This window comes from Pteropus vampyrus, unplaced genomic scaffold, assembly GCF_000151845.1.
Source record: "Pteropus vampyrus isolate Shadow unplaced genomic scaffold, Pvam_2.0 Scaffold25, whole genome shotgun sequence".
Lineage (NCBI taxonomy): Eukaryota > Metazoa > Chordata > Mammalia > Chiroptera > Pteropodidae > Pteropus > Pteropus vampyrus.
Genome location: NW_011888806.1, coordinates 9822070 through 9834563, shown reverse-complemented (window position 1 = coordinate 9834563; position 12494 = coordinate 9822070). Strand labels below are relative to the sequence as shown.

Here is a 12494-nt window from a genome sequence, read left to right as displayed (position 1 = left end):
ATATCTATCCATGTATATTTTTTTTAATTTACTTTCTATAAACTTACATAATGCTTGACTTTGAAATAATGTATATTTGGCTATATGGATAGGTAAGCATGTATATGAATAATTTCAATATTTGTGTATGTATTATATTTCATAATTGAAAAACATATCACAGCCATTCAGCACAATTCTTAGTCACAGAAGCACTGTGAAATAATTTTACATCTGGCTCTTGATAAAACATCACAAATGTCATTTTCACATAGATGATTGCTCATGGAAACTTATCAAGTCCAGAAATTTAATTTCTGATAGCGCATTGTATTTTGTAAAGCATACTTGTACTTGTTTATAATTATAAGCTCACTTTTATATCATTTTTAAAAATATTTTCCTGTGAAGCATCCATTGTGGCAAAGAATCTTGTTTATGCACTTTATTTTCCCTAAAATTGTCTGGCTAAAAATATATCACAAGAGCAACACATGCATGCTCAGACTGAAAAAGGCATTGGTAAGCTGGGTCAACAATTTTCGAACAACTCTACTCAATGGTGGGGGGTGCTCTACTCACCTACAACAATGAGAACTCCATCCAACATCTGGAAGAGTCCATAGGACAATGGGAAGCTGAGTATCTGGACCAACTGCTTGGCAGTGAAAGATAACTGTAGCATGGTGATGCACATCTGAATGTTCTGAGCTCCAGTTTCTAAGGAAATTGTCCTGCACCTGCCAATGAAAAAATTTTTCAAGAGTTACATACTAGCAACTAGGACGATTCTTAAATGTTCTCTTACATATAGCAATAAATGTAAGCTACAAAAGCTTAGGCCACTAAAAATATTTACTTATTCAATAATGATTTGCTGAGTGCCTACCTTGCGGGTGGTCTCCTGACAGGCACTTGGGGATAGGGCCCTATGAACGCTGACCTAGGAATCTCAGTGAAAGTCAAGATACATACACAGGAAAGGTTCAGTAACAACACCAGACAAAGTATGATGGAGGGTCAGGGAGATGCTCTAGAAATTCAGAAAAGTGGCATCAATGGTTAGAAAAGGCTTCACAGAGGAACAGCAGGATTAAAGGATGGAAAGAAGGAAAGGGGCATTTAACATGGGACAATGATTGAAATTAGAGTTCCAAGGGACAGGTATGAGCTTGGCCTACTCGGAGGCATTGCACGTGCAGTAAACCAAGGTGCGTGGAGCGAAGGATTGGAGGAAATGAGAATGGAAAGTTGAGTTAGAGATCTGAAACGGTATAAACTAAACAACATTTGAAAGTAAACACAAAAAACTTCGATGAAAACCAAATGTTTAAAACGGTTTCTTTGGTGAAAGGGTGTAGTAATGTTTTTTTCTATTTTCACTTTTCTACATTTTATTGGTCTTTTATTTTATTTAAAAAAAAAAATACTCACTTGAAAAAAGAAAAAGCAGAAGGGAGGAAAAGGAGGACACAGGCAGGACCTTGGGGGCTGGGCTAAGCCGTCTCATCTGTCTCCAGTTTTATAAGGGAGTCTTCAGGTTTTTATAGATGGAAGTGAAGAGAGAAAAGAGGTGTTTCAGAAGATAGATCAGCATCTCTATGCAAGCTGGACTGGAATGCGGAAGTAACAAGAGTGTGATGTGGGAGTGAAGACATTGTCACTGATACAGGACAAGTTCTGTGGCCCTTTATTTTATTTCTAGTTACCCTACTGCTTGCTATGCTTCTTCAAACTACCCTCACTTCTTTCAGACCCCTATCAATAACTTGATATGATTAAAATAAGTAAATAAATAGCTTGACATGATTAAGCTACAAACTGGACCTCACACCTAGACCATTCAGGAGGTGAATGCAGTATCTCAGTCCTGATCTTTCTCAAGCCATCAGGTGTATGAAAAAAATGAGACTGTTGACTACAATTGGCTATAGGAATACTGTCTCTCCAGATCCAATTATTTTTCAACCACTCAAGAGTCTATGTTCCCAATTACTGACTTTGGAGACAAACCCTAACTCTACCACATTCTGGCTCTATGAACCTGGTCAAGTTACTTAACTTCTCTGAAGGATTTGTTCACCTAAAAAATGAGATATGATAGTATCTACCTCTCAGGCTTGTAGTAAGAAGCAAATGAGAGACACCTGACAGAGCTTCACCCAGTACTTGGTATAATCCTAAATGTTCTCCAAGTGAACTGGAAACAGCATGAATCCAATTAAAAATTTCCCAAACTCCACCTCTGGAATTCAACTGCATAGCTTACTTTTCTTCAATAATTATTTTCTGATTTTAAAAGTAGTACCTAAAAAATATGCCAAGGAAATATTAAGCAATAAAAATTATTCTTAATCCCTCTACTCAAAACAAACACTATTAGCATATGGTGTATCTTTTCCAGTATTTTTCAATGCATAAAATTCTTTTGCTTTCTTCTACAATATGAGAATCAAAACGCATATCGTTTTCCACTCATTTTTATCTTTTAAGTATATTAAAAAAGCATTAAAACTGATACATCATTTTCCATCACATCATGAATTAAATATCTCCCTATTGTTAGATATTTAAATTGTTTGTTTATACTTATAAATAACACTGCAGTTAACATCCTTGCACATCAATATTCATGTACTTATCTGATAGTGCTAGCTTCAGGACAGAGTTCTAGAAGTAAAATCACTGAGTTAATAGCTATAAATATTTATAAGGCCATTGATATGACTAAATTGCCTCCTGGAGAGCTGATGCCAATTTATGTTCCCCTCAACAGTGTATGATAATATTCCCCTCATCTACAGGCATAGAATATGAAATGTTATCATTTTTAATATTTCACAGCATTTATAAATTACATGACTCAACTTATTACATTTAATATTACATATTTCTAATATTTAAGATAAATTTCTATCTTAGTTCTCAAGTTTGTCCTTTTTCTGCTTGCCCTTTACAATTAGCACTTTTCAAAAATTTGGCACACACAACAGATAAATGCTTAATCCTTTGAATCTTGCTCATGTCCTAGAATGATCTCCATATCTAGTGAAACCATCTCACCCTTCCTATCTTAATGACTAGAATATGAAGAGAAAGGTGTCCAATTTATAAGTTTTATTAATACTCCAATCCTAATTTCATGGATTACAAATTCTCATCAATTGGGCTGTCACTTTCATTTACATAAAGAATTACTATTATCTTTTCACCATCTTTATGATGAGCTGTCCCATTCCATCTACCTTGTTAAGTCAAAATTTTTTGTGTTTCCAGACACAGCCAAGCAGCAAAGCCTGCCAATGGTAGTGTGTTTAATTTATCCTTCTCAAAAAAAAAAAATTTATGGATAATTTAACTGTACCTCTGCCAAGATTGGTGGGTAAGAAGTGCCAGCAGAAAGCCCATGACATGGCCAATCAAAGGAAAGATGAAACTGATGGTCAGTAGTGTGATGTCTGGATTCCAAGATTCTTTCGCCAGCACCATACCAGCAACTGCAACTCCCATAAGGAGGACCCCACCAACAATGGCCCCAATCTAAAGCAAACCGACAAAATAAGTACAGATAAACATCATGGTCTTTTGATCCAAAGTCCATCACCACTCTAAAAAGCTTGGAACCTAGAAGTTTTAGAACAGAGAAATGACTTAGAGACTACCAAATCCAATCTCATTTTACAGAAAGTAAACCTGAGGTCCAAAGTGGTCAAGGGACTTACTTGGGCTAAGCTAGAGAAATTGGTAAAAGCTCAACATAATTCCAAGTCTGCTTATTTTATGATCAGTACCTTTTCCCTTCAAGCAGAGGATTTGGCCAGAATGATTGGGTAGCAGAAATTTTTATGGATAGGACAAATTTACGAAATAAGTGAAATCCGACAATAAGCATCCCACATGTTTAAAACGGTTTCTTTGGTGAAAGGGTGTAGTAATGTTTTTTTCTATTTTCACTTTTCTACATTTTATTGGTCTTTTATTTTATTTAAAAAAAAAATACTCACTTGAAAAAAGAAAAAGCAGAAGGGAGGAAAAGGAGGACACAGGCAGGACCTTGGGAGCTGGGCTAAGCCGTCTCATCTGTCTCCAGTTTTTTAAGGGAGTCTTCAGGTTTTTATAGATGGAAGTGAAGAGAGAAAAGAGGTGTTTCAGAAGATAGATCAGCATCTCTATGCAAGCTGGACTGGAATGCGGAAGTAACAAGAGTGTGATGTGGGAGTGAAGACATTGTCACTGATACAGGACAAGTTCTGTGGCCCTTTATTTTATTTCTAGTTACCCTACTGCTTGCTATGCTTCTTCAAACTACCCTCACTTCTTTCAGACCCCTATCAATAACTTGATATGATTAAAATAAGTAAATAAATAGCTTGACATGATTAAGCTACAAACTGGACCTCACACCTAGACCATTCAGGAGGTGAATGCAGTATCTCAGTCCTGATCTTTCTCAAGCCATCAGGTGTATGAAAAAAATGAGACTGTTGACTACAATTGGCTATAGGAATACTGTCTCTCCAGATCCAATTATTTTTCAACCACTCAAGAGTCTATGTTCCCAATTACTGACTTTGGAGACAAACCCTAACTCTACCACATTCTGGCTCTATGAACCTGGTCAAGTTACTTAACTTCTCTGAAGGATTTGTTCACCTAAAAAATGAGATATGATAGTATCTACCTCTCAGGCTTGTAGTAAGAAGCAAATGAGAGACACCTGACAGAGCTTCACCCAGTACTTGGTATAATCCTAAATGTTCTCCAAGTGAACTGGAAACAGCATGAATCCAATTAAAAATTTCCCAAACTCCACCTCTGGAATTCAACTGCATAGCTTACTTTTCTTCAATAATTATTTTCTGATTTTAAAAGTAGTACCTAAAAAATATGCCAAGGAAATATTAAGCAATAAAAATTATTCTTAATCCCTCTACTCAAAACAAACACTATTAGCATATGGTGTATCTTTTCCAGTATTTTTCAATGCATAAAATTCTTTTGCTTTCTTCTACAATATGAGAATCAAAACGCATATCGTTTTCCACTCATTTTTATCTTTTAAGTATATTAAAAAAGCATTAAAACTGATACATCATTTTCCATCACATCATGAATTAAATATCTCCCTATTGTTAGATATTTAAATTGTTTGTTTATACTTATAAATAACACTGCAGTTAACATCCTTGCACATCAATATTCATGTACTTATCTGATAGTGCTAGCTTCAGGACAGAGTTCTAGAAGTAAAATCACTGAGTTAATAGCTATAAATATTTATAAGGCCATTGATATGACTAAATTGCCTCCTGGAGAGCTGATGCCAATTTATGTTCCCCTCAACAGTGTATGATAATATTCCCCTCATCTACAGGCATAGAATATGAAATGTTATCATTTTTAATATTTCACAGCATTTATAAATTACATGACTCAACTTATTACATTTAATATTACATATTTCTAATATTTAAGATAAATTTCTATCTTAGTTCTCAAGTTTGTCCTTTTTCTGCTTGCCCTTTACAATTAGCACTTTTCAAAAATTTGGCACACACAACAGATAAATGCTTAATCCTTTGAATCTTGCTCATGTCCTAGAATGATCTCCATATCTAGTGAAACCATCTCACCCTTCCTATCTTAATGACTAGAATATGAAGAGAAAGGTGTCCAATTTATAAGTTTTATTAATACTCCAATCCTAATTTCATGGATTACAAATTCTCATCAATTGGGCTGTCACTTTCATTTACATAAAGAATTACTATTATCTTTTCACCATCTTTATGATGAGCTGTCCCATTCCATCTACCTTGTTAAGTCAAAATTTTTTGTGTTTCCAGACACAGCCAAGCAGCAAAGCCTGCCAATGGTAGTGTGTTTAATTTATCCTTCTCAAAAAAAAAAAATTTATGGATAATTTAACTGTACCTCTGCCAAGATTGGTGGGTAAGAAGTGCCAGCAGAAAGCCCATGACATGGCCAATCAAAGGAAAGATGAAACTGATGGTCAGTAGTGTGATGTCTGGATTCCAAGATTCTTTCGCCAGCACCATACCAGCAACTGCAACTCCCATAAGGAGGACCCCACCAACAATGGCCCCAATCTAAAGCAAACCGACAAAATAAGTACAGATAAACATCATGGTCTTTTGATCCAAAGTCCATCACCACTCTAAAAAGCTTGGAACCTAGAAGTTTTAGAACAGAGAAATGACTTAGAGACTACCAAATCCAATCTCATTTTACAGAAAGTAAACCTGAGGTCCAAAGTGGTCAAGGGACTTACTTGGGCTAAGCTAGAGAAATTGGTAAAAGCTCAACATAATTCCAAGTCTGCTTATTTTATGATCAGTACCTTTTCCCTTCAAGCAGAGGATTTGGCCAGAATGATTGGGTAGCAGAAATTTTTATGGATAGGACAAATTTACGAAATAAGTGAAATCCGACAATAAGCATCCCACACCCCTACACATACCTTTTAGACACCTTGCTGGTAACCTCTTTTTGGAGATCTGCCCTGCCTGACCATCCGCCAGTTTCTTCCCACCACCTCTTCAACCACCAATGGCTCCTTACTGCTTTGACCCCTGCCTGTCTCTCCTCCAAATGAAATTTGTTCATTTTTCGTTAGACACTCTGAGCTAATATTAATGTAATGTGAGAGGTACTGACAGATACCACTAACCTCTCCTAAATGAATACTGTTCTCTTTTGTTGTTTAACAGAACTAAAAAAATCAACAAAAGAATTTCCAGTGGTTTGAGTTTTAGATCAGAGGGGAAAGAAGCAACACCCAGAATATTTGGGGAAAATCAGGATCTTGGCAAGCTCTCATTTACATCACATATTTAATTGCATAGACAGCAACCTATGCAACAGCAAAGTGTCAACTTTGATTTGAAATGATTCAGGGTGTGGAGAAGGTAGTCATGGGGAACCAGCACAAAACAAAAACAACTTATGAACCACAGAAGTGTTCCGGGAATCATTTTTACTGCCCAAATACAGGGACAGACTGGGCCCCTGCCTCACGGGAAGATGCTGGAACACACAAAGAAGGCCTCTGATTATTAAAAAATCCCTCTACATCTTTCTACCAAAAAATGGATTTAAAATTTTAAAATTCACCAAGAGCAATTTGTTCAGCAAATGAATCAGATCAAAATTTAAAAAAGGACTAGGAAAAAAAAAATACTAAAATAATGATTAAATTATCCTAGTTTTTCAATAAGATTCTCTAGAATGTTTATGCATATTATTAAATATTTTCTGCCCCAAGTCCTGTGGAACAGCCAAATGAAAGGGGTTTTAAATCTGCTCTTTACAGATAATAAAACTGATTTATCTGATTTCTCCATTGACACTGATAGACTAATACAGGATCTGGAAACATCAAAATCATTTTTTTGTTAGATGCCCTTTTAAGAAAGTAATCAGAGAGAGAGTACTTGAAAAGTAAGAGGTTCCCATGATTATACTTTGTTCTCTTGTTTTATAAACAAAATTATAACCATACTGGAAATTTTCTCCTACTGAAATAACAAAGTCACTCAGATGCAATCCAAATGCACAACATGGACGCCTTCCTCCGGGTCTCTGTGCCCAACTGATTTGTCTGCTTGTCAACCCCGCTTCTCACGTTTCTCATTTCACTGGAGGAATAGTGGGAGTTGTTCAGTCTTGTACCAAACTGGGAAAGCAGCAACTATTTATACAGGCAAATGGAGTGGCCGTGTTTTTCAGGTAGAGCCAAACGCAAGAGCTTAAACTGAACCAAACCATAAATACCAAACTAAAATGAACAAAGATGTATTTGCTCAACTTCCGATTGGCCCTAAATGTTGATTTCTTTGTAAATGTAAATTATAACTAAAACATTTTTAAAATATTAAAGCACATAATACAATCTTATATCTTCTAAAACAATACATAATTGGAAAATTGAAAAGCATCCTATAAAATTGACACCATTGTTGAGAATGCCTTCTCTGGCTAGAAATTTTTAAAAGCCATTTAACAAGGACATGTGCATGTTTCTCCGACAGACAAAAGACAGGCCTGTAAAGTCAAGAGGTAGTAGGAGGTTGCAGTTCCCATTATTTCATGGCCAGACTCCTCATTGTGTTCTAGATAGTTTCATTGTGACAGCTGTTCATGTAATATGCCAACTACAACTTTAGAAGCTCCCCCAGGAATGCTTTGGAAAGACAGCCCTTCATCCTTATTTTCCACGAAGCCAGCCATACTCCTGGTTCCATTTCAAGCACACTTGAAAGCGCCTGTGTGAGGCCTTGGGAATGATGGGCCCTGAGTTCTCTCTGACCACACAGGCCTTAGCTTTTCTGTCACTACAGCAAGAGCTCCACACTTTCCAGAGTGTCATAAGCCTTGGTTTATGGGCCTATGGAAATGACAGAAAAAGGCTTAGAGAGCGGAGGAAATATGGAGGTTGGATCCAAAAATGCAGTACACATAAGGAAAACTGCTGGGTGTGGGCCTAGATTTGACTGGCCCATTTATTCCAGTCATGACCTACATCTGTCTGTCAAGTCTCTGAATCTGAGAATGTGCAAACAGCCCTGTGGAGTTGCTTACCTTGAGAATGATTTTGGATTGTTTTGGGCACCTATAATTCACATAGATACCAAACATCACAGGAATGGTCAGGCACAAAAGGGAAATTCCTGAAGAGAAGAAAAATCTGTCAGACATGGTATCCCCTCTCACCCTAACTGCCCAGTCCTCAACAATTTCTATTTCAAATAGATAAAAGCTTTAATTAAAGTTGTTTTGTTTCTTCATGCACCTCAAAAATTTTTTCTTAAATCTTTGGAACACAGCCTTTGAAGGGTTAATGATACTACTAAATGCTACCATACCCGATCCATCATTTCTCTCAGAATCCCTCTGACAACCACATGGAATTTTAGAGACAACTGGAAATGTAAAGGTTAGAAAACAGGAAGACCCTTTTCAGTCTGTGATATTCTTTGGTTCTATGTATGGGGTCACCCTCTCCAACTACAGCTATTATTCCCTATTTGAAGCCAATGGGTCATTTACTTCACAAAGTAAGAATACCTGTTTCAGACATTAAAATGGCATTTATTACACATGCCAAAGCAACTTCTCATATTCTGCAAGTGTAGCTAGGTAACCCAAAGGCAGGTAGGAAAAAAAAAAATGCCTTTTAATTAACACGAGTGAACAAAGACATTGAAAGCAGACTGAATAGAGCAGAAATCTACCTGCAAACAGGATCCATACATCGACATTTTCCAGTGCCACTTTCCAAGCCTAGCCAAATGCCTGCAATACTGGCTCCAAAGCTATATGACTTGCTCATGATATTTTGGGTTTTAATTGTTTACAAGTACCTTTTAGAATATACTATCAAAATAGAATATATTAAGTAACTTACTGATCAGAAAAGGTTGCACATAAAATCGTGGTTTCTAAATTAAGACTTCACTCATATTTTACAAATTCAATAGTCTCCAGCTGTTATCAGGAGATCGCTCTAGTCATGATTTTGAACTACAAGAACTATGGTTGTAAACCGTCCTCCAACTGCTTACTTGAGACTCCAGAATGACACTTTAGAATTTAAGAATCAGTTTCTACCAGTTCTCCAAGGACTCTGACCAAACTAGAACAGGCAGATCACCCCACCAAGCTTTTCTTCTAAGCCTAGTAAGTCCACAGAGATCTCTAGAAAAAGGGCACTTTAATGAGAAATAATATTCAGAAAAGGAGATAATGAAAGATATGGTAGAGTTGTGGCATGTGGATACACTTTAATAATCCATAGAAATCATTTATGTTGATCAGCAAAGAAGTCAAGGTTCACAGGCAATAGAGAAGTTGGAACTGTGGAAACTAAGTTCTCATTAGAGCCACTGTAATTCAGTTACTCTTCTGGTCATAACAAGTCCATTTGCTTTATAGTGAATTATATAGTATTTTTTCCAAGTCCATACACAACTTTTAATAAGTCTGAGGGATCATCTGACATTTTAGTGTTTCCGTAGCTGGACAATATTGACCTTATTCATCAGCCTGAACCGTTCCTTTTTCAAAAACATAGATACTTTCCAAAAATTTTCTGATATCTTTGTTTTTAATTAATTGTTGTGGCTTGTTAAATCAAAATAGCTGAATTTGATACAAGTTCAATGTCATTTCCTTCAAGAATTAAATCACATGTGGCCTGAGATACTGAACAGGCAACACCTGACCTCATCTGAACCCTGAGGATGTATTTTTCACCCAATAAATTTTGGATTTCAACAAGAGAGCCACTCTCCTACGTATGGGGTCACCCTCTACAACTACAGATAACGACGCTGATGGGGAAGTAAGCATACACAGACCTCATCTTGTAACAGAAGCTGTGTAACACCGTGATCATGTTTGCTGCATGACTACAGATAGTGTGAACAGTAGCTGTTCCTATTTTCCCACCATTTGTCAACCTGAATCCTCTTCTTTTTCTTTCCAAGGAGACTGAATTCTATACTGATGTGACTTCTGCGGGGTGCCTCTGGGGCCCTTCACAATAACTGCATCCCTGCAGAGTGATGTCCACATTTTCTGGAATGTCGACAGTCTGATTGCTGAGAAGGGTCTTCATCCTCACAGTAGATGTGGCAAAGAGCTATAAAGTTTTTTTAGTAAGTAAGTTTTCTGGCTTTATTTTCAAAAGTGAACTCTTGTAGGGGTTAAGAGCTTGGACTCTGCAGTCAGATTCCTGAGTCAGAATTCTAGTTCCACCCTTATGAGCTGGTCAAGTTACATAGCCTCTCTAATCGTGAAAATCTAAGAAATGGAACTAGTAATAGCATTTATACTACAAGGTTATTTAGAGAATTAAATTAGATATATAAAAAACCTGCATAAAAGAGACTGAAAGCAAACAATAGCTATTATTCTTACCATTACCATTACTATTATTATTCCATTTCATAAACATACAAACCTATATTCTGATATGGAAGGGTGAGATTCTGCTCAAGATTCCAGGACAAGGTGTAGATATAAAGGCAGAGTGGCATCATTCCCAGGGCAGCCACTGTGGAACAGGTTGTCATACTGATGCTGAAAAGTAAAATTAAAATAATGCATAAGAGGGAGTTTGAATAGAGAAGCTTGTCCTTAACTAAAAGCAGCTCCTGGGACACAACTTCTTAGAGATTACATGGGGTAAGTCACTTAAAGTTCACTCCTGTGTTTTTATTCAACGAATGTAGCTAGGTTTGTGGTCTGGAAAAAGATTTCCAGTTCTTGACATCCATCAATTAACTCATATTTACTTAAGGATTTACTTGCCCTAAACATTTTGCTAGGTACTATAAAGATTTTTTTCCCTCAGTTTTTCTCTAGTGAGATATAACTGATAGGCCACACGATTCATCATTTTAAAGTGTTTTTGTTAGTAAGGATATGTAAGAAATTAACAGAAATGATTACTTAATGGGAAGAATAAAGGAAACTAGGCAGACGGGAGACAGGGCTGGCAGAGAAACCCTTCACTAAATATCTTTTTATACATTTTAAAATTCTTGAACCATTAAATTTAGTATTACCGAAAATAAACTAATGAATTTAAAAAATTAAAAAATAATAAAAAAATAAAATAAAGTGTTTTTAGTATAATCACAAGATTGTCCAATACCACTATTTCCAGAATATTTTCCTTATCCCAAAAAGAAATCCCAACCCCATTAGGAGTCACTCATCAGTTCCTTCCTTCCCCAGGCCCTGGCAACCAATAAGCAATCTACTTTCTGTCTTTATAGGAAGGTCTATTCTGGACATTTCCTATGAAAATAATTATAAAATAATGGCCTTCTTTGTGTGTCTGGCTTCTTTCACTTGGCATAATGTTTTCAAGGTTCATCCATGTTTCAGCACATATCAGTAGTTCAGTTCTTTTTATGACTGAATAGTATCTTGATTATTGTACTTTTATTGCATTGTATGAAATAAGTTATTGCTTCATAAATTTGTAATGTATTTTTATTTTTTTTCCAAATATGTAAGGTCTTATTTTTTAAGCCTTTACATTTTTTAATTGGAGAAAAGCACTTGGTTACACATTAAAATACGTGATTCCGGTGCAAGGAAAAAAGCATGCGAAACCAAGGACAGCAGAGCCGGGCCTTGGAAGAGCCCCGGTGCATGCAGAGAACGCTCAGACAGAGACTGGGTGGACAAACAGGAGGGTACAGTCCATGAAAGCTAAGAAAAGAGAGCTCCTGAATGCAGGCGAAATGCCGACAAAAGATCAAAGAGGATGAGAACCAAAGAAGTTGATTTAGTGCCATCCAACCTTCCCCTAGTTTTTTGTGCTCCCCCCCCAAATCTACCGTTTCTATCTCCCACCTCCACTACCTCCAACTCGCGAGCTTAGGCTATCGTTCCTCCCTATCTGGGTGATAGAACCAGTGAAAGAATAAATCAGTAAAATTAGGAGAGATAAGGTAAATGGAAAAGTGATAACCTCCAGG

General features: G+C 36.5%; 1 protein-coding gene across 1 annotated transcript in view; it reads right to left on the bottom strand.

Annotated features, from left to right (window-relative positions):
• Window positions 1-553: 553 nt before the first annotated feature.
• SLC10A6 (solute carrier family 10 member 6) overlaps window positions 554-12494 on the bottom strand; it is a 23044-nt gene continuing 11103 nt past the window's right edge. Inside the window, exons 2-5 of the mRNA XM_011356387.1 lie at window positions 10964-11082; window positions 8581-8669; window positions 5914-6089; window positions 554-719 (exon numbers count right to left, since the gene is read on the bottom strand). Of these exons, the coding sequence (XP_011354689.1) occupies window positions 554-719; window positions 5914-6089; window positions 8581-8669; window positions 10964-11082 (550 nt within the window). The remainder of the gene's footprint in view (window positions 720-5913; window positions 6090-8580; window positions 8670-10963; window positions 11083-12494) is intronic.